The sequence below is a fragment of the Labeo rohita genome, chromosome 2 (assembly GCF_022985175.1).
Source record: "Labeo rohita strain BAU-BD-2019 chromosome 2, IGBB_LRoh.1.0, whole genome shotgun sequence".
NCBI lineage: Eukaryota > Metazoa > Chordata > Actinopteri > Cypriniformes > Cyprinidae > Labeo > Labeo rohita.
The window spans coordinates 30,748,379-30,770,936 of NC_066870.1; the positions used below are offsets into that span (position 1 = coordinate 30,748,379).

Genomic DNA, 22,558 nt, shown 5'->3' on the forward strand with positions numbered 1-22,558 from the left:
CAATTGAGTCAGACACACTCATACATAGACAGAAGGAAAGGGTTTTCCTGGCTCTTTGTTTTTGCAAAGAATTTGATTGGCATGTTGTCATTCTCACAGCAGTACACGCAGGAAGGGTTTCCTCTCTGAAAGAGGACATTTACAGAGCAACCGTAGACAGCGCTTGCGCTGACAGTAGGCCAACATTTTCTGACGTTACCAGAAAAACAGACATCTGGACAACACATTTTATTCTGACACAAAAGAGAAAGAGGTCATTCCTCCAAATCTGATCATAAGGTTCTAGCACAGAGTTCTTTTTAGCAGCAGGAGTTGAACTAGTGAACTTGTATTTAAAGGTCACTGCTTTCCGCTAAGAATGAGAATGTAAGATTTGAACCATTAAGGATATGGAGTTATATGTCTGATATTTAAGACTATAATTATGTCTGCAGAAATGTAAATCTTTAAAGTCTGATATGTAAATATAAAGTTCATTTGTACGCCAGATGTTAAGGATGTAAGTTTTTATGGAGATTGAAATTTGGATGTGTTTTATTAAAGATTTTGCTGCTCATCCAGGTGATATAATCACTAGTACAATGGGCAAAATTTCTACTCACCATTTACTTAATAGCAATATGTATGTATATATATATATATATACACACACACACATATATATATATATATATATATATATATATAATTCAGAAGTTCAAGGGTCGGTAAGTTCAAAGATCAAGAATACAGTAAAAACTGTAACACTGTGAAACATTTAAAAATGTAATTTATTCTAAATGTTTAAAATGTAATTTATTCCTGTGATGCAATGCAGCCATTACTTCAGTCTTCAGTGTCACATGATCTTTTAGAAATCATTTTAATGTGCTGATTTGCTGCTCAAAAGACATTTCTTATTATTATTATTATCGATGGATTATTAGGAAGTTCCAAATTTTGAATTAACCAATCAAAAGTAGGTCAGTACCCTTGAATCGAAACGCGATATGGACTAATGTCTGTGAATATAAAGCCGTTGAAATGCTGGTTTAACTTTAATAAACTGACAAAAATATATTACTTACTGTAATCAGTGCTACTAATAATAATTAAAATTGAAATAATAAAATTTGATAACATTTCATAGGGCCATTAAAATGTAACTTTTAATAAATCGCTGATAAATTGTGTACGTTTTATGTTTTTGATTAATATTTTTTAATTTTGACATTAAAAAAAATGTAATTCAGAAAAATTCAGAAAAAAAATTCAGAAAAAAAAAATGGAATTTGGGGGAAAAAAATAAAATAGATTTTATAGGGCCCTACTTTACTGTCATTTTTGATCAGTTTAATGCTGAATCCAGGTATTGATTTTCTTTAACCAAAAACATAAATAAATAAATAAAAAAACGATATAAAAAATATAGCACATACTCGTATAATTAATATAACATTTATAGTGTTTTTTTTTTCCTCTTAGGAGCTCACAGCCACTTTTTATTGTAAGGAAACACAGACATTGTTTTCATTAGGTTTTTCACAAAAAAATAAATAAATAAATTCAAATGACATTTGAATGAAATACAAGAGTTTATTGTTTGGGCAAACTGTATGGGTTTTACACTTACCACTCAGCCACGAGGCCAGTTGCATATAATGCTTAGAATAGTCTTACAAGTTCATAGGCGTCATCTGAATTTTTTCTTTAAGACTGGTCTTAATTTTTTTAATCGGTTACATGGAAACGTGGATTGGTTTTAAATAAAAGTATGGCTTATTAAGTTTATGCAACTGGTCATGACTCTTAAGAATAGTAAATTTCTGTTGGAGTCATTACCCTGTTGGTAAGAAGCACAATGAATGTATGAATCAAGGCAAAACTGTCATGGCAAACTATGTGGCAAGCAATGTCAAAGTTTTTTTCAGAAATGGCTGCTCCATTTTTACTTAGATGGCCTCTTTCTTTTTTGCTGTCTCAAACCATCTGTCTTCCCTGTCTAAATTCTTCATATTCCTGCCTTTGAACAAGTGATCCTTGTCCCGGGGCACTTTTGAATCACACTATGTCTTGTCTTTTGGCCTCCGCCTGGAAACTATCCCAAGAAAGCAAAGCAGCACGAGGGTCAGTAGAGTACCGTCTTCCTCTTTCCTTATTCCTCTTCCCTTTCCTGCTTAGATTCCCTATTTCTCTCTCTCTCTCACACCCACCAATATCCTGTTTTCTGCAAAAAAGTGTCTGTGTTTGTCTTTAGATCCTGGCATTTGAGGGCCTCTGCTTCTGTCCTGCCATTGTTCCCTCATTAAAGGTTGTTAACACTTGTTGATCTTGTTAGCGGCGGCTGGCTCCAGTTGGCAGCTCGGCCACTTCTGATATGGCACAATATTGAAAAGCAATTAGCCTCATAATACCTTCCTGTTCAGAGAGAGAAAAAGAGAATGAAAGAGAAAGGGATGGCAGCAGTGCGGTTTTGGTGCATCTGCTCGCTGAGACTTGGGTGGAAATCAGTGGGAGAGAGATGTGAACTTTTGTGCCAGGAATGCTTGCATTGAGCCAAACTCTCTCAATAGGCTATTTATGCACACTTCTGTTGCGTCAGTTGAGTTTAATTTATCTCGAGAGTCACGCACACACTCGAGGGACAGACAATAACTGACATGCTAGATTTATATTGCAGGAATTGCTCCACGACAACATGATTTGTCGTTCCGACCTGGGTCTTTGACCGCGTTTTAGTGTTATGTGGTCATTGTTACTGTAAGGTTATTGGAGGTCTCTAAACCCTTAGAACAGACTTCTTGTAATAGTTGAGGAGGGAAGGACATTGAGATTCTCGGAACCTGAAATACAATATAAGACCATGATAGATGCTTTTATAAATTCTGAGTGTGTGTTTGGTTTCATTGGCCAGTTATTGTTGTGAGTGAGTGATTCACATTATGAAAGAAGACTGTGTTTGAGTGCCAATACAGACATTTTAAGAAATTAGATTACAAAAATCAGTTTGGTTGTACAGTGGCCAGTGTTACCTCACCTGAAGTTTTTGTAAGACTTTTTGTACTTTATTGTCATAAGTATTAGACAAGTGGGAGTAACAGCATAACATAACATTTATAAGTAAATAACTAAATAAGAAAATTTATATTATACTATAAAATAATATCAAAAATATACAAACAAAAATATACTAAAATCAAGCATAACAAGTAAGAAATTACATATATACACCCACACACACACACACACTACTAGTCAAAAGTTTTTGAACAGTTTTTGAATTTTGAATGTTTTTTAAAGAAGTCTCCTCTGCTCACCAAGCCTGCATTTATTTGATCCAAAGTACAGAAAAAACTGTACATTTTTGCTAAATTTTCAGCATCATGACTCCAGTCTTCAGTGTCCCATGATCCTTAAGAAATCATTCTAATATGCTGATTTGCTGCTCAAGAAACATTTATTATTGTTATTTTTTATTATTGTCATCATTATTATTATTATTATCGTTATTATTATTATTATCAATATTTCAAACGGTTGAGTACCTTTTTTTCAGGATTCTTTGATGAATAGAATGATCCAAAGATCAACATTTTCCTGAAATAAAAAGCTTTTGTAACGTTATACACCATACCATTCAAAAGCTTGGAGTATTTTGAATGGTATAGTGTATAATTGGAGTATACATTGGAGTATACATTATTTAAATAAATTAATTAATATATTTATTTTGGGAAGTAAATTAAGACTTTTATTTAGTATGCTTTAAATTGATCAAAAGTGATGATGAAGTTGTAATGTTACAAAAGATGTATATTTTAGATAAATGCTGTTCTTCTGAAATTTCTATTCATCAAAGAAACCTGAAAAAATTCTACTCAGCTGTTTTCAACATAATTATAATAATAAAAGTTTTTTGAGCAGCAAATCAGAATATAAGAATGATTTCTGAAGGATCATGTGACTGGAGTAAGGATGCTAAAAATTCAGTTTTGAACTCACAGGAATAAGTTACATTTTAAAATATTATCAAACCGAAAACTAAATAAAAACTATTTCAAAATTTCACTGTTTTTGCTGTACTTTGGATCAAATAAATGCAGACTTGGTGAGCAGAAGAGACTTCTTTAAAAAAACATTAAAAATTTTACTGTTCAAAAACTTTTGACTGGTAGTGTATACTTACGCAACAAAACATTTTAAAAATCACAAAATAACTAAAATAACTACAATAAAATAAAACAACTTTAAGTAATGAACTGGTTAATATGAACAAGCGGCTGCCAAGTCTGGTGAAATTGTATATATATTTGATAATTGTGTTAATTTGTTCAAGGTGTAGAGCTGAAGTCATAGTTTTACAGTGGGAACCTCTTTTTTCTAGCGTTTTTTGGCAGTAATTAAACTATATTCACATAGCTTGTGCTGTGTTTTGCTTAGTGTGTGTGTGTGTAATCTGACTCAGTAGCACATGTTCCTGGAACAAAATTTGTTTGTTGGTACTAGAACAACATTTCTATCACTCTATCATAGCTTTAAACCTAAAATACTCTAAAAGCAAAGGGAATCCCAGTTTTGAGGCTGAAGTCTTGGTCAGTTGGGATTTTAGGAATGTTGTTCCATGAGGAACAAGGACATTGATCCAGGAACATGTCCTACTTGGTAAATCATGTTAAGCTTTTAGCCCCCCTATCTACACACTGCACTTCACTGCTGCTATGCAGTGAACACACCATAGATCATAATAACAATCTGACAGTGAATCAGTACAGTGTGTCTGACGGTGATTAACTAGCAGATACATGACAACTGCCCCAACACACAGTGAAGAGTCCAAAACAACACATTACCGCATACAAAAACACTCACTAGAGAGTAAAAGGCCTCTCTTATGATCTCTGTCTGTCTTTCGCAGGTGGACTTGGGTTTCCTGCGTTACGTGACGGCCATAGGAACACAAGGTGCCATATCAAAGGAAACGAAGAAAGCATACTACGTCAAAACATACAGGATCAGTGTGAGCTCAAATGGAGAGGACTGGATTCCCGTGAAAGACAAAACCAAACAAGCTGTGAGTATCTAATATATGTACAGTTGAGGTCAAAAGTTACATACACCTTGCAGAATCTGCAAAATGTTAATTATTTGATCAAAATAAGAGGGAGCATACAAAATGCATGTTATTTTTTTATTTAGTTCTGACCTGAATAAGATATTTCCCGTAAAAGGCATTCACATATAATCCAAATAATAGTTGAATTTATAAAAATTACCCTGTTCAAAAGTTTACATACGCTTGATTCTTGATACCTGAATGATCAACAGCTGTTTTTTTTTGTTTAGTGATAGTTGTTCATGAGTCCCTTGTTCGTCCTGAACAGTTTAACCGCCTGCTGTTCTTCAAAAAAATTGTTTAGGTCCCACAAATTCTTTGGTTTTTCAGTATTTTGTGTATTTGAATCCTTTACAAACAATGACTGTATGATTTTGAGATCCATATTTTCACCCTGAGGACAGCTGAGGGACTCATATGCAACTATTAACACTCTATCAAATGCTCAGTGATGCTTCAGTAGGAAACACGATGCATTAAGAGCTGGGGGGTGAAAACTTTTTTGATTTGAAGATCAGGGTAATTTGAACTGATTTTGTCTTCTGGGAAACATGTCTCTTCTAGCTTCTGAAGAGCAGTACTAAATAAAAAAAATATGATATTTAGGCAAAATAAGAAAAATGTACACATCTTCATTCTGTTCAAAAGTTTTCACCCCCCAGCTCTTAATGCATCATTTTCCCCTTTGGCGCATCAGAATGTTTGAACCTCCTGTAATAGTTGCATCCGTTGTTCTTAGTGTGAAAAGATGGTTCTCAAAATCATACAGTCATTGTTGGAAAGGGTTTAAATATACAAAAATGCTGAAAAACTGAAGAATTTGTGGGACCTGAACGATTTTTCTGAAGAAAACCGGGCAGTTTAACTGTTTAGGACAAACAATGGACTCATAAACAACTACCACTATACAATAAATAAATTAAAAACACAGCTGTGGATCATTCAGGTAACAACACAGTATTAAGAATCAAGTGTATGTAAACTTTTGAATGGGGTAATTTTTATAAAATCAGCTATTATGTTCTCTTGTGGACTATATGTAAATGTCTTTTATGTGAAATATCTTATTCAGGTAATTACTAAATAAAAAATAGCATGCATTTTTGTATGATCCCTTATTTTGGTAAAATAATTAACATTTTGCAGATTCTGCAAGGTGTGTAAACATTTGACTTCAGCTGTATATATTCTATTGTTTTTTTTTTGTTACCTTTTTGTTATTTCTGTAGATTGTTTTGTCAAAAATGTGTCTAAACCAATCATGCCAATAAAAAAAAATAAGTTGAACTTCGGTGAGGAAAAAGGGGATGAAATGATACATGTTTCATTTCTCTGTTTCTCAGGTGTTTCATGGAAATCAAAATCCCACAGATGAGGTACGCTCCAGGCTCCCCAAACCCATCCTCACCCGTTACATACGGATTCGACCTCTGACCTGGGAACAGGGCATCTGCATGCGTTTCGAGGTGTATGGATGTAAAATATCAGGTATCTCATCACACACACTCATAGCAGATTTTTGTGGTGAGATTTAGCCATGGCGTCACTATAAAATCCCAGCAGGTGTTGCTATGGTTTGCAGCACTGAGTCACTCTCAATTCCCCCAGATTCGCTCACTCCATATGTGATCGTTAGAGAATGACTCGCTTCTCTATTCACTGACACCTAATGCTGACATCAAGAGGTCCCATCTGCATGTGTGTGTGTTTATTTTAATAAATTCTCACCATTTCTGACAGGTAGAAAAGTAGCCTGTGTGTCTCTTTCCTGTGGCTCAGAATATTAGAGCTCCCTTTATTAAAATAGCTCATATTCTCTCTCCTTCTCTCAGATACTCCGTGTTCCAGTATGCTAGGGATGGTTTCGGGTCAGATTTCGGACTCTCAGATCACAGCGTGGCCATCGCCAGAGAGGGGCTGGCTCCCTGAACAGGCCCGGCTCTTAACCGGCCGAACGGGCTGGGTGGTCGCTCACCAGCAGGGTCTTGGGAAGAACCAGTCGCTGGAGCTGGATCTAGGGGCCCAGCGGATAGTAACGGGTCTCATCCTGCAGGGAGGGAAGTACAGAGACATGAATATTTTCATCAAACGCTTCAGAGTTACATACAGCACAAATGGAACAGACTGGAGCCAAATACTAGAGGAGAGCAGCAACAGAGTGAAGGTATTGCATGTGTAAAAGCCTGTTCACACAAAGAATGATAACTATATTAATAACTATAACTATATTAGCACCCATGCCAACAGACAATAACATTCTGTTTGTTACAACCACTTACTGCATTTATGTTGTCTGCCACTTTAAATGCTCAAGCTCTTTAAATTTGTGTGGATTCTGATTGGCTGTTAATGTTTTCATCATTAATCAGCTGGAAAGTTCTGAAAGTGTTGTTTGTTTTTCTGTGTTGTTAACATAGCTGTGGTCTGGACTTCGCTATTCTCATAGAATTGGAATTATTAGTAAAATGCTGTCATTTGCATAACTATTGTTATAGTTAAGGGTTGTAACTATAACAATAAAGTTTTAGTAATTGTTCTAATTTTAGAAAATAGGGAAATCCAGACAGCTGTAACAATACATTTTTCCAGTTTATGAACAATAAAAACATTGAGAGCCAATCAGAATTCTATTAAAAATAAAAAAGGGCATTGTGACTTTTTATCTCACAATTCTGACTTTTTTCTCAAAATTGCGAGATATAAACTCTCAGTTGCAAGTTAGAAAGTCAGTATTGCGTGATTTATTTTAAATTTATAACTTGCAATTGCGAGTTTAAATCTCACAATTCTGAGAAAAAAGTCAGAATTATTAGATTTAAACTTACAGTCTCTGACTTTCTGGCTTTATAACTCAAAATTGCGAGTTTAAATCTTACAATTCTGACTTCATAACTTACAATTGCGAAAAAAGTCAGAATTGTGAGATTTAAACTCGCATTTTTGGAGTTTCTGACTTCATAACTCGCAATTGCAAGTTTATATTTCGCAATTCTGACGTTATAACTCACAATTGGGAGCTTAAATGGGAGTTTTTTCTGGGAAAAAAGTCAGAATTATGAGATATAAACTTGCAATTTCTGACTTTCTGGCTTTGTAACTCAAAATTGTGAGTTTATATCTCGCAATTCTGATGTTATAACTCGCAATCAGAATTGTGAGATATAAACTCATAATTTCGGACTTTTCTGACTTTAGAACTCGCGATTGCGAGTTTAAGTCTCACAATTCTGAGAGAAAAGTCAGAATTGTGAATTTAAACTTGCAATTTCTGACCTTCTGACTGTAAGTCATAATTGCGAGTTTAAATCTCACAATTCTTTTTTCTCAGAATTGTGAATTTAAACTCAAAATTTTGGACTTTCTGACCTTATAACTCACAATTGCAAGTTTATATCTCGCAATTCTGACGTTATAACTTGCAGTTAGGAGTTTAAATGGTTTTTTCTGTGAAAAAAGTCAGAATTGTGAGATTTAAACTCGTAATTTCTGACTTTCTGACTTTATAACTCGAAATTGCACGTTTAAATCTCACAATTATGAGAAAAAAGTCAGAACTGTCAATTTAAACTTGCAATTTCTGACCTTCTAAATGTAAGTCACAATTGCGAGTTCAAGTCTCACAATTCTTAGAAAAAAGTCAGAATTGTGAGATTTAAACTCGCAATATCTGACTTTCTGACTTTATAACCTGCAATTGCGAGTCTAAATCTCACAAGAAAAAAAAAATTAGAATTGCAAAATATAAACTCGAAATTTTACACTTTCTGACTTTATAATTTGTAATTGCGTATTTAAATCTCTCAGTTCTGAGAAAAAATTCAGAATTCCGAGATGTAAACTCACAATTAGCATTTTTTATTCAGTGGCAGAAACGGGCTTCCATAGAATCCACCCGACTTTCAAAACCTTGAACATTTAAAGCAGGAGGAGAAAATGCCTGCGTTGCACATTTAACGTTATCGTCTGCTTGTGTGGACGCTAATAATAGTCAAATTTTATAGTTAGCGTTATAGTTATCTTGATAGTTACTGTTCTTGGTATGAATGAAATGAAGTTTTTCACATAATTGTTGTAAAAAAAAATTTTTTTTACCCATCCAGGTGTTTATAGGTAATCAGAATCATGACACACCAGAAGTACGTACTTTTGATCCGGTGCTGATGCGTTTCCTGCGTATCTACCCTGAGCGTGGTTCTCCAGAAGGCATAGGGTTAAGGCTGGAGGTTTTAGGGTGTGACCTGCAAGGTGAGTGACAACCAAACCAACCAATCACAGAGCTCAGAGCAATCTCATTGTATTCCAAATGAGCAAGATTGTTTAAATGTTGTATATTTTTGTAAAAGCCTTGCTTGTCTAAACATCTTTGATCTCTTTTCAGAGCCCACAACGCCTCTTCCCCTCACCACCACCATGGAAACTACAGTAGTTACCGTCACTAGCGCTCCAGGGAATATTCCAACAGCCACCATTACTCCAACGGCAGAGGAGAGTTGCGATGATGACGGAAACTGCCTTAGTGAGTCAGTGACAGACTACGACACAACAGGTCAGACACACACACATACATGTTATTAGATCACCATAACACTACACTACCTCATCTCCTTAGAGAAACCTTACGGTATTTTTAGATTTTAATTAAGACATTATTTACTCACTCTATTATGCTGTTTTCATAATAGGGACTGTTGGGAGGTCCCAATAACATTGGTAATTTCAGGTTTTACTATCTCTGTGGGACATTCAGGTCCCTACTAGGAAAGCAAAACCGCACATACACAAACATCCACACAGAGACAGACTATGACCCAAAAGGTTACAAATACAAACACCCACACTGTGAAATACAGACCAACTACGACCCAGCAGGTTACGTACGCTTAGCAAAACAGCAACATGCTACGACCCATAGGTTACGCACAAACAACGAACAAAAATGTGGCCTATCAGATTGCACAAACACACAAATACACAATTGAAGACAATGGGTCTCATTCACTGATAACTATGGATTATTTCGTATTTATACGCACATGGGAACTTCCCAGCTAATTCACAACATGTGCCTATGCACATGATTTATTCTTAACCTCATTTTAATGTTAATGAATTTTGGAGTATTCTAAATAAGCAGTCACATGTCCAAGGTTAGTCATTTGCATAAAACACGCCCAAATCATCTACATATAAGGGCTTTTCCAGCCTTTTGGCACTCTCTGCTGAAAAAACTACCCTTACAAACATTACAAACCATCAACTTTTAACCATTAAAACATGGTTTCCTGAAGTGTGTTTTGGGACATATTTCATTAGGATTTAGTGGTTTTAACAAGCCACCAATAGAAGGTGACTAATTACCAGTAAAGATCAGTAGGCACTATTACAGTTTCCATTAAAACCATTACAATTCTGTCATTGTTTTTGTTGTTTTATTCAGCAAGGATATGATTCTCTCTAAAGACGCCAAAACCAGCTCAAACACATTAAACCCCTTTAAAACAGACCTTTACATATTACATACATGCATCTGTGTTGTTATACAGAGAAGCATTGTGGTTCCAGCTGTAGTGCAGCTTTTCACTGTATATAATTAAATACATGTAAGATGAAATGTCTATGTATAAGGTTTCATCTTAACAAGATTATAAGGCCACCCTGAGTAGCCTGTTATTTCTGCATGTGGTTTCAGTTGTTCCTCCTTTTAGGGAATGACACAGAGTGACTCAACATGAATCAAATGCATAAACATACAGAACATGCAAATGAAATTTAACTAGTCTGTATTTCATTAACTCTGTAGCACTTTCTGCATTTTGTTTTCCACAGAAACTGCAGTGGCAGAGCCATTTCTGGAGATGGAAGCAGTACCTGGTGAGAAACTACACACACACACAAAATAGACAATTATCTGTAGTGGCAATAACAATTTGGAGTGTTGCTGTTGTCGTAAAAAAAACTGGTGCATCCTTGATGGGTACTCTCTTTAGTGGCTGATTAGAATTCCTACTAAATCACATTATGATGTGACCAGGGAGCATACAGATACTTGATTAGCCCGATGAACATAACAGAAAGGAGGAACATAATCCTCAATCTCACGTTGGGGTTTTCCATATTGAGCACAAAGAAAATCTCTACTGCCACCAAGTGTTGTGCTGCATAATTACATGACGTAATCTCCAGCGTTGAACTTTGTAAAAGCCTTGAAAAGATTCAAACACTGCACATAGTCTGTTACTTTTGACTGTAACCTTCATGATGTCTAATGATACTTAGTAACTTGCAAAACAACATAAATGCATGCATAACAAGAAAATTAAACACCACAGAAACATGTTGGTTGTGAAGTGTATGGTTTTTAAAAACTGCCTTTGTCTGTAAGATTTTGAGGTTTACTACTTATTTTTCTTGCACAAACTTATAACAATAGATTTTGTTTTACTGATTTATACTTAGAAGAAGAAAACATAAAATATTTAATTCAGTACTTAAATAAAAATATATTCTCTGAAATCTTTGAATTTTGCTTCTCAGTTAAATGTGTCGTAAATGTGTCATAAGTAGCACAGGTATATTTGTAGCAGTAGCCAACAATACATTGCATAGGTCAAAATCATAGATTTTTCTTTTATGTCAAAAATCATAAAGATGTTAGATACAGATCATGTTCAATGAAAATATTTTGTAAATTTCCTACCGTAAATATATCAAAACTTAATTTTTAAATAGTAATATGCACTGCCAAGACCTTCATTTGGACAACTTTAAAGGTGATTTTCTCAATAATTAGGTTTTTTTACACCCTCAGATTCCAGATTTTCAAATAGTTGTATCTCGTATCTCTCAAATATTATTTATTATTTATTCAGCTTTCGGATGATGTATAAATCTCAGTTACAAAAAATTGAACTTTATGACTAGTTTTGTGTTCCAGGGTCACAAATGTGTTTTAAGGACGCTTAGATGTTCATAAAACAACACTACAGAAACACATCAGATTTGAAAAGTTCAGAGATTTACTGGAGTCATTGGAAAATGTGATATCTAAATACATTGCTGTGCAATTGGCCAATGGTTATTGGTGATTTAGCAGATTTCACTGCAGTATCTATTGGCGGATACAAGCTTGCTTAATGCACTTCACCTCCTTTGGGGTTTGAACTTAAAACCTTTTGAATACCTGCCCAGAGCTTTGACTAATAAGCTATTGCAAGTCCAAAAATCATAGAGTACCATACTGCATTAACTGCAGCTTACTTGAACATCTTTGGTTGGGTTGAATGTAAGGTAAATTGACTGTAAAGTTGACTTAGTGTTGTTTATGCTCCCGTTTAGCATATATCTGGTTTGCCTGTGACTTCGGCTGGGCTGATAACCCCTCCTACTGTGGATGGAGTCAGGATGGAGTTGAAGGAGCTGAATGGCATATAAATAACAACAGCAAACATGCAGATCACAAACTGCCTAATCTGGACCACACAGGTAAGAATAATTGACTTGTTCATCAGACTAGCATGAAATTTAGATTTATAAATTCCTGAATGCACATTCATTACATCAATTTTAGATTAAAGTAGCGCAGAATATTGAGATGAAATGCTAAAATGATTGCAGGAAGTGTGATGGATTCATACGTTCACAACCTGATAGCTCCTCTCTTCTGATTCAGGGAAGCCTCATAACTTCATTTACGCAGCTTCTAACACAAACGCGCGGATAGAGATCGAGAGAAAAACTGAAGCGGAGACAGATGAAGAACTGGCGAGAAAAGGCAGGGTGGCGAGGCTGGCCAGTTTGCCCGTCACGGCCCCGGATTCAGACCTGTGCATGTCTTTCTGGTACCACTTCACTGAGAAACATACAGGAACTCTGAGCATCAAGCAGAAGTTAGAGCAATTAGATTTAAAGGAGGAGGAGAGAGACGACAATGAGCTTCTGATCCGCTCTGTCAACGGCCAGATGAAAAGCAGATGGAGGGAAGGAAGAGTTCTGATTCCCAGTGCCGACAGTCCTTATCAGGTACTGATGCCTACTTGATGAACCGAACTTCCTGATTACAACATGATGCTAACTCTCTTTCTACGTGTGTATTGTAGGTGATCATCGAGGCTCAAGTGGATCCTACAGATTCTGGTTACATCTCACTGGATGATATAAAGATATTGGATGAAGTGGATCCTGAAGAGTGCAAGGGTATGTTTAGCCACGCCCCTTTTACATAAGCCCCTCCTCCTTTCTATTAGCAGATTCTCTCACCAGTCAATAACCTGCATTAATATGCTGGTTCAGTATTTGACACATCATGTCTTATATTAATAATCGAAAATAATTTTCCGGCCACTATAATGAACCACAACAGTGACCACCCACTTTTCAGTGATCTTAAAGGAATCGTCTATCTGACTATGAAAATTGCTGTTTGTGTTTTTCCAAAAATGTCTTTATGAGCAGAATGAATGAGATTTTTTTCTTCTAGAATAACCATACTGTTACTCGTCTCATTGATTGAATATGCATTTGCGTTTCAGACCCAGATAATACAGAAGGTGATGAAGATGAAGTTGATGAGATCGGTAAGACCCACAGTACATTATAATAAGAGCCAATTTAATGATTTATTGCACAGCTCTCTGTACTGAAAACAAAACGAAACTATTTTTGTCTTATTTTTGAGTAAATAATTTTAAAATACACTAAAATTTACACATTTACTCAGAAATTGCTAGTAAATTTCACAAAAATTTACAAAGAAGCAAGTAACACAATTAAATATGAAATGTTTAAGTAGAAAAACTGATGTAGTATTTTCTTGTAAAGCTTAATAATTTAATATAGTTTTATTTACAACTAAATAAAAACATTTTTTACAGTGTACATTTACTTGACAAGCAAAATTGAATAAGATATTAAGCCCAATAGCAAAGTTTAAAAAAAAGCTGCTAAATGTGACTAAAAAGATTAAATTGTCACTAAAATTGGTTTTAGTAACATTCGTTTAAAACAAGTCAAAATTGTTTGGGAATAATACAAATATTTTATTCAGTACTGTATTCATGATATACTCTCTAAAACAAGTTTTATTTAATTAATTAATTACTAATGGAATAATACAAATAGTTAATTCAGTACTATATTCAAGATGTCTTCTCTGAAACAAGTTTTATTTATTAATTAACTGCTAATAGGAATAAGAAAAATATTTAATTCAATAGTATATTCAAGATGTCTTCTCTAGAACGAGATTTATTTATTAATTAATTGCTAATGGAGTAAGAAAAATATAGAAGTCAATACTGTATTCAAGATATATTCACTAAAACAATTTTTATTAATTAATTAATTGCTAATGGAATTTTAAAAAACATTTAATTCAGTACTATATTCCAGATACATTTTCTAAAACAAGTTTTATTTATTTATTCATTTATTTTAATATTTTCCTTTTCAATTAAATTATTGTTTAGATATTTTTTTCTGGAAAAAGGACACAAAATAATCATTAAACAAGTTTTTTTTGTGAGATTGTGCTGGTCGTTCTGCAATAAAATATTTTGGTATAAAGATGCGTAAACTGTCCTGATCACACTGTTGAGATTTACTTTGCGATAATGACCAGCTAACTGTATATATTCTCTTATATAATGTAATTATGCTTTATATATATTAAAGCAATAAGACCCAAGAAGCCGTGGTTTACAGTAAATTTATAACAGCTAAGGGGCGTTGTTAGGCACTGAAAACCACAGCTTTACAGGGATTATTGCTTTTATACAATGGTTATTATCAAACGGATAGTTCCGGTCCTTGATTCTGATTGGTTGAGACAGGTTTGAAGCTGTTGTAAATTACTCTATAATTATACACATTTGTTTACGTCTTTGTGTTGCTCGTCAACCACTTTGTTGCAACCACAACTGTTTTTGAGGAACTATGTTTTTTGGCACATGCCTAAAACCCCCTTAGCTGTTATAAGTTCACTGTAAACCACAGCTTCTTGGGGCTTATTGCTTTATTAAATATACGTAGTAAGGTTTCACAAAATAAAACAGAGCAAAAAAAGTGTAATGATATTAATAAAAACATGAATCTTCCGCTAAACAATGTTGTTCCTCAGAAACTGTTATGGTTGCAACAAAGTGGTTGACGAGCAACACAGAGACGTAAACAAATGTGTTTGTTTGTAGAGTAATTTACAACAGTTTCAAACGTGGCTGGACCAATCAGAATCAAGGACCGGAACTGTCCATTTTATAAGCATGTTCTGATTCTCAGACTCTTCAAATCTTTTGTCTCTTGTCTTTCACAACAGTGAACTGTGAGGGAACTGACAACACCCTGTGGAGTTTTGGACGCGGCTCCATGCTGAAGAGTTTAGACCCCATCCTGATCACCATCATCGTGATGAGCGCCGTGGGAGTCCTGCTGGGCGCCGTGTGTGGGGTGCTGTTCTACTGCGCGTGCGCTCACACTACAAACAGGAACCTCTCCGCTCTGGAAAACTACAACTTTGAGCTGGTGGACGGAGTCAAACTAAAGAAAGAAAAACTTAGTGCACAGAAATCTTACACGGAGGCATGAGGAATGCTGGATGAAGCCGGGAAACATTTGCTGGACAATGTTGGATGAACGTTCTTAGAACGCGGTTGCGTTGTTTCTCAAAGTCGAGACTGAGCGGTATTCTCAGGACATGCAGGAAGAGAAACTGGCCTAGAGGGCACCGTGTATAGATTGTACAGCCAGACGATGATTGTCTACTGTTTGTTTGTTCGTTTGTACATTCGTTGCTGGTGATGAGACCAAGACAAAATGATGAATCCTCTCACACAGTTGGAAATTTTTTTCTACAATCCCCTTTTTTCAGAGCTGTACACAACTGGGTTTTCAGTGTTATTGTGCTCGTTTATGCTTGGAGACGTGTTTGTTTAGTTGGTAACTTACACTTCATTCCAATGGTGCCTTTAAACGTATTTTTGTTGCCTTTTTACACATGGGTTCCTCCTTAGACAGTCATTCGCTCTTGAGCACAAACTGTTCACAGATATAGGCCAATACAGGTCAGAGGTCAGCACATAATATTACATCTAAAATATCTCAACAGGACATACACATGACTTCTATGTCTATGTGTCTAGATTCTACCGGTCCATCTTCATGCTATAAATATTGTAAAACAACAGGTCAGAAAATATTTTGTTGGGGAATCATTATAATATGACCAGATTTCATAATTTATTGATTTATTGCACAGCTCTCTGCAATGCAGATTTTAAAGTCAATTTTAAGTAAAAATGCTAAGATAATTTACTTGACAAGCAAAATTGAATAAGATATTAGCCCAATGGCTAATAATGGCTAATTTTTCTTGTTTTAAGCATAAATATCACTGAAATTAGTTTTACTGGTATATGTTTAAAAAAGAATTGCTAATGGTATAAGAAAAATATTTTCTGTTTTTGAATCGATTAATCACAATTAATCGTGATTAACTGCATCCAAAGTTTCGGTTTACATAATATATGTGTGTGTACTGTGTGTTTATATGTGTATATAAATACACACACACAAACATGTATATATTTAAGAAATACTTACATGTATGCATAAACTCATAATTATATATGACTTATATTATACATACATACATATATATATATATATATATGTAATTGTTATATATACATGTGTGTGTGTACTGTGTATGTTTATATGTATAGAAATACACACACAAGCGTAAATATTTAAAAAATACTTACATGTGTACAAATTCATATTTATATATGCTTTATACATAAATATAAATATATATTACATAAAATTTTTAAATATATACATGTATGAGTGCTATATATATATATATATATATATATATATATATACATACATGCATAAAAATATACACAGTACATACATATATTATGTAAATGCAAACTTTTATTTTGATGCTATTATTCGCAATTAATCGACTTGACAGCACTAATATTTTTATGTTTTGCTTCTCAATTAAATGTATCGTTTTAAAAATGTTTAGATATTTAGCTGGTAAAAAGACAACAACGCTCATGAATCAAGATTTTATTTTATTATTACTAAATGCCCTATAAAATTACAGTTCTACTTCAGGGTCATGTTACAGGTCAATACAGGTCGAAGGGTCAATGTTTAAATGCTTCATTCATCTAATATATCTCAACAGGACATACGCATGACATATATAAATAAGAGATTCTACAGCTTTATTTGGTCCATTCCTCACTCTATATATTGTAAAACAACAGCTTTGAAGACATTCCATGTGTCTAGTAATGTGGAAATCTTCTTTCAGCTGCCCACGTAACATGTCTGTAAACTTGTGTTGCCATGGTATCGAGTGACATCATATTTCAGCATGACATCACAATGTCTGCAGACCATCTGTGAAACTCCGGACCCCTCCTGATCAGGAGACGCTGGGGAGACGCTCACTCTGGGAACGTCTGGGAATGAAAGCGGAGACAAAGCAAATGAAGCATCTAAGAGCGCTAATGTAGAAGCAGCTCCCAGAGGAAATTAATTATATTTGAAAGATGTGAAAGGCACAAACTGATCCGTGCTCTTAAGCGTCGACAGGACAACCTAAGAAAGATGAGACGACGAGTGCTGACGAAGGCATCTGGGTCTATTTCACACACAGCAGTAAAGCAGTTTGTTTTCAGGAGACGCCAGGAACTTTTCTCCCTCCCCTCAAATCAACCAACGTATGTCATTTTGCACTGAGAATTATATTTAATGACAGATTTAGATAGTAATAAAAGTGTTAACTACTTTACGTTGTAAGAGAAATCCAACTGTCGGTGTAACAGCTCACTTTTTTAATGCTATTTAAAATCAAATGGTATTTTTCTTAATCGTAATAGTTGTTTTTGTGTCCCGAGGAACTGAAGTGACACTCAACTGGGTTTTCATCACAGACTCTTACAGAAAAACTCAATTTCACTTGATGTTATGAAGTCCAGTCTGTCTGGTGGCTGTTTTGTATTCACAGTTCTATGATGAACAGATAAAAAAAGACTAAAGACTTGAGTCCCACCTGCATCAACTAATTCAACCAATCACCTGTTTGCAGCATCAAATCTAACCAATCAGATTTATGAATTTCTCAACAACAACAACATTCCAAAGAGCGAAGTTAATAAAGTTTTTATAAAGATTTTGTTTGAAATAACTTCTTTATATAAATACATTTTTGCTTGTTTAGCCTATTATTTAACGTGAAGTAAGACTACGAGTGAGACTTCCGGTTTATTAACCGCCACTGGGAAATAACGAGAAGAATAACAACATGCAGTAAACGGTAAAACTGTTTGCACTACAAACCAATGTGCTTAAAAATAAAATAACACATTAAAATAATATGGTAAAACACCAATTTACAATACCAAGCAGCAAAACAAGCAGTTTTGAACAACTAAAAAAGCTAGATGAGACCGGAAGCCACACCCATAACATTTACAAATGACCGCGCCCACATAAGAGCTTACAGCAACCATATGTGTTTTTTCTCCCTTTAAATAACAGTTTCAAAATCATGCCGAGTTCTAATGAAGCGAATGGCTTCCGTTTCTTTCCCATGTTCTTTCAGACTTGCTGTCATGTTGTTTCCGCTGCCCTGCCGCTAGATGGAGCTGCTCTATAAGGTCAACGTGGCTGCTGTTTTATGTCGTTGCCACTAGAGGGCATAATCTCATTTTCAGAAACTCAACGAGGTTCCTTTCTCAGATCCGACGTAAGTCAAAGTAACGTTCTGTATAATTAAATTGATGAATGAGCTCATACCCTTTGGTTAAAATGTTTAAGTTAATTGTATTGCTAATGGGGAAGTTCGTGGGAACAAGTATTGTGAAGTTCGTGTCGTCATGGTAACATAGTTTACTAAAGACAGCAAGGTGCGGTTTCACATCCAAACCACTTCTTCAGCACTTCTGCCGATTAACCGCTGAGTTTGTATTTTGTGTGTTAGCACATTAGTTCATCAGTGAGAATATGTCACCGCTGTGCCACTTCCTCAGAGATGTTGCCACAGATAAACCTCATAAACATGCAGAGTTCAGCTCAGTCAGCTGACCTGTGATTTAGCCTAGAAACTTTTTTATTTTCGTTTTTTTTTTTTTTTTTTTTTTTTTAAAAAAGCAGAAGACAGTACCTCAAAGGCAGTACTGTTGCCGCTGATGACATGTTTCGGTCATGTCTGTTGCGGTAATGACAATTTTATGGGATAACACCCCCCAAAAAAACAAAGATGTCACTACTGAAACTTCACCATATGTTCAGTCGGTCGTGACTGTTATTTACAATTTTAGATACTTTTGAACCTAGCTCAAAGATGCTAATCAGCACATGGTAAGCTAGCACAGTTCTGAATAGTTGTACACATATAAAAACTAAATCTTATGGAATAACACCCAAAAAAGTGTTTAATTATAGAAAAATTACACGCATACTTTTGAACACATTTACCTCAAAATGATTGGGCCTATCTACTCACCATGTTGCTATAAGAGTAACACGTAAATATTTCCTAATCATAAATGTAAATGTAGGGGTGTAGTTAAAATCAGCCAATGAACTAATAACATACACCGTTTTGGCAGTGACATGAAAATGCGAGACAAATTTATTTTTACAAAAAATGAACTTTTCCTTAAAAAAATCCAAATACATCTATAGAATAAAACGCAAAAAGTATTTCAGTATTATTTTCATAAGTTGAAATGTAGTGGTTAGGGTTTAGGACAGCCACCTTCCAATTGCAAGTACCCACTAAATGATGATTTTATGTACATTAAGCTTACTGATATTTTAAGTATTATTGTGGGTTTCAATAGATAATAAAAGGATCTTATACTTAAATGCTTTTTAAATGTGTTTTTGGTTGTGGGACAGCAGTTTGCACCAATTCCGTAGAGTGGCCCATATATGTGTTAGTAGGCATAGCTGACGCTATGATGTGCTACATTGGGTGAGCACTGGGGTGTGATCTCATTCCAGTTAACCTTCATCATGATCCGTCTGTAAACACTGGCTCATATGGCTGACATATTTCTTTCCACAAACAGTCAAACTCTTAGTAATCCATAGACTGACTCTCATCTCCTCCTTATATTTCCCCCCTCTCTTTCTTCCCCCTCTCCCTCTTTCTCAGGAATGTCCTAAATGTGAACTGCTTCTCAGCATCAAGCCAGATGAAGTCCAGTCATTCCACAGCTATTTTTAGAGTAAATTGGCGAGCTCCTGTCAAAGATCATTAAAACAAAACAAAACAACCTAAAATCTGTTGTTATGACCAATGCAAAGTTGATGAAGAAGAGAACATTTAAGCAAACTTACATGACCGCTATTAACTAAAACATTGAAGTTCTGGAAGACTGCTGATGTACGGCAAGGTAAATAAATAATATCAGAGTAATCTAAAACAGGTTATTAAGGGAACATTCTATAAACGGTTCTGTTTAAATAAAGAACATTCTTGGAATGTTAGTTTCTAGTTCTTAGAATGTTCCCAAAACAGACATTCTAACATTCTCCGTTGGTTAGCCATGAAAGGTTTGTTTACATAAATATAATGTTCCCCTGTTGGAGAACGTACCCCTAATATACATTTCACAGACAAGAGGCAGTTAAAGAACATTGATGTAAAGTTTCTCTAAACAGGAAATGCAAGTACATATTTTCACACCTTCATGCTCAGTTTGCTTGCAAAGCAGGTATTGTTTCCCACAGCAGTTGCCTTTTATCATAACAGATTGGGGGTTGTTTTAGGGCATTGGTTCTTTGTTGCATTAAGTGTTTTCCTCTGTTTGCTTATTGTTCAACTCAATGCAACTGGCTCAGTCATGAGTAAGAATTCAATATGAGTAAGAAAGTCCTTTTGACTGCCATAAACTGGACGTTTCCTCAGTAGTATGAGATCTTATCTCTGTTTAGACTATAGTCGAGGTGAGTAATGACGTCTAATTATTCAGTCTTATATGGGGCACGCCGGAAACTGTCCATGTTTGTACGCTCGGACTGATCCTCGACCAGCAGTAAAAACCAAGCTGAAATGAATTTTTCATAAAAGTATATACAAAAGAGCTCTCTGTCTGTGAAACCCTGAGCCTAGCTGTATCTACAGTCGAGATATTGTAGATGATACACACAACCATAATCAGATCTGATTAAACTATAAATGTGTCTCATGTGTTGTGTTATGAGAGAGGGAGAGAGAACTTTAAGTATTTTCATTGTTTCTGCTATTGCTTGGTTATTCCCTTTTACAGTCGCACATATTTTGAGTTTAAAGTGTCTTTTAGGTAGGTCTGTGAAACCGCAAACGTCTAACAGTTTTATCCGACTAACACAGGATGAAATGCGGGATCACACGAAGGCGTTTCACATCCGGTAGTTTTTATATTGTTCATAAATGAAAGAGTACATGATCTGAGACTAAATGAGCATGCGTTAACTCGTGGCTTCATTTGTCTTTGTGTTCTTGAACGAATCTTTGAAATGAACAAATCATTATCGTTCAAATCCATATTTTGAGTCCAATATTTGTTCAGTCTCAACTTAAAACCTCAACTAAATAGAAAACTGGTAAATAATTAATACAGCCCAAGAACGAGCAAATTAATAAATAAGACGATTCCAAATAAAAAAAACAGGGATTTATGCAAGAAGAAAAACAAACACAATTAAAATTATGTAAAACGTAATTTAAATCAGGCTGCTATTTTAGTTATCGATTTAACTATGGATTTATCGTATATAATTGTGGGGAAATGCTCATGATCCTTACATAAGGAGATTGTATAGACACACAAATAGACTTATTTCAGTCGACTCAGGGATGCAATGACTCGCTCATAACATAAATGACTCGCCTAGTTTGCGTAATAATACTGTTTTTTTAATCTCCAACTCTTTCTTCCTGTATAAGTGGGCGCGGCCATTTGTAAATTTTATGGGTCTGGCTTCCGGTCTCATTGGCGTCCAGCTAGCTGTACTAAAAAGCTCGTTTTGCTCCTTGATGTTGCGAATTGGTGTGTCTTACCATATGATTTGAATTAATTATGAACACACTGGTTGTAGTGCAAACAGTTTTACAATTTACTGCACGTGATTCTTCTCGTTATTTCGGCTTACTCCTTAAAGAAAAAGGTGGAGACTAGACAGCGATGTTCGTCCACTATTCCAAAATTTATATATATATTGCATATATGTTTGCTAGCTGTTTGTTGTAATTTCTTGGAAAAGCGTTTAAATACTCTTTATAGTTTATTTATTTGCTTAGGGGCTGATGCAATGACTCGCTCATAATACACAAAACAGCAGCCACTTGAGTAAAAAGTCGCTGAATTAATCTTTTTGTGAAATGATTCGAATGAAGCGAATCACTTAAACGAGTCAATTGAATCAGAATCCCAACCACTAGTTTGTTCGCAGTGTGGA

At 35.0% G+C, this 22,558-nt stretch overlaps 1 protein-coding gene and 1 pseudogene across 1 annotated transcript in view; one reads left to right on the forward strand and one right to left on the reverse strand.

Annotated features, from left to right (window-relative positions):
• Positions 1-18,278, forward strand: part of LOC127175859 (neuropilin-1a) — a 35,311-nt gene extending 17,033 nt beyond the window's left edge. Inside the window, exons 7-17 of the mRNA XM_051127156.1 lie at positions 4,895-5,050; positions 6,436-6,580; positions 6,925-7,256; positions 9,193-9,337; positions 9,471-9,638; positions 10,919-10,963; positions 12,428-12,574; positions 12,762-13,111; positions 13,189-13,285; positions 13,621-13,665; positions 15,402-18,278. Coding sequence (XP_050983113.1) covers positions 4,895-5,050; positions 6,436-6,580; positions 6,925-7,256; positions 9,193-9,337; positions 9,471-9,638; positions 10,919-10,963; positions 12,428-12,574; positions 12,762-13,111; positions 13,189-13,285; positions 13,621-13,665; positions 15,402-15,670 — 1,899 coding nt within the window. The 3' untranslated portion in view covers positions 15,671-18,278. The remainder of the gene's footprint in view (positions 1-4,894; positions 5,051-6,435; positions 6,581-6,924; positions 7,257-9,192; positions 9,338-9,470; positions 9,639-10,918; positions 10,964-12,427; positions 12,575-12,761; positions 13,112-13,188; positions 13,286-13,620; positions 13,666-15,401) is intronic.
• LOC127175936 (tripartite motif-containing protein 16-like) overlaps positions 1-22,558 on the reverse strand; it is a 424,611-nt pseudogene that overhangs the window by 195,504 nt on the left and 206,549 nt on the right.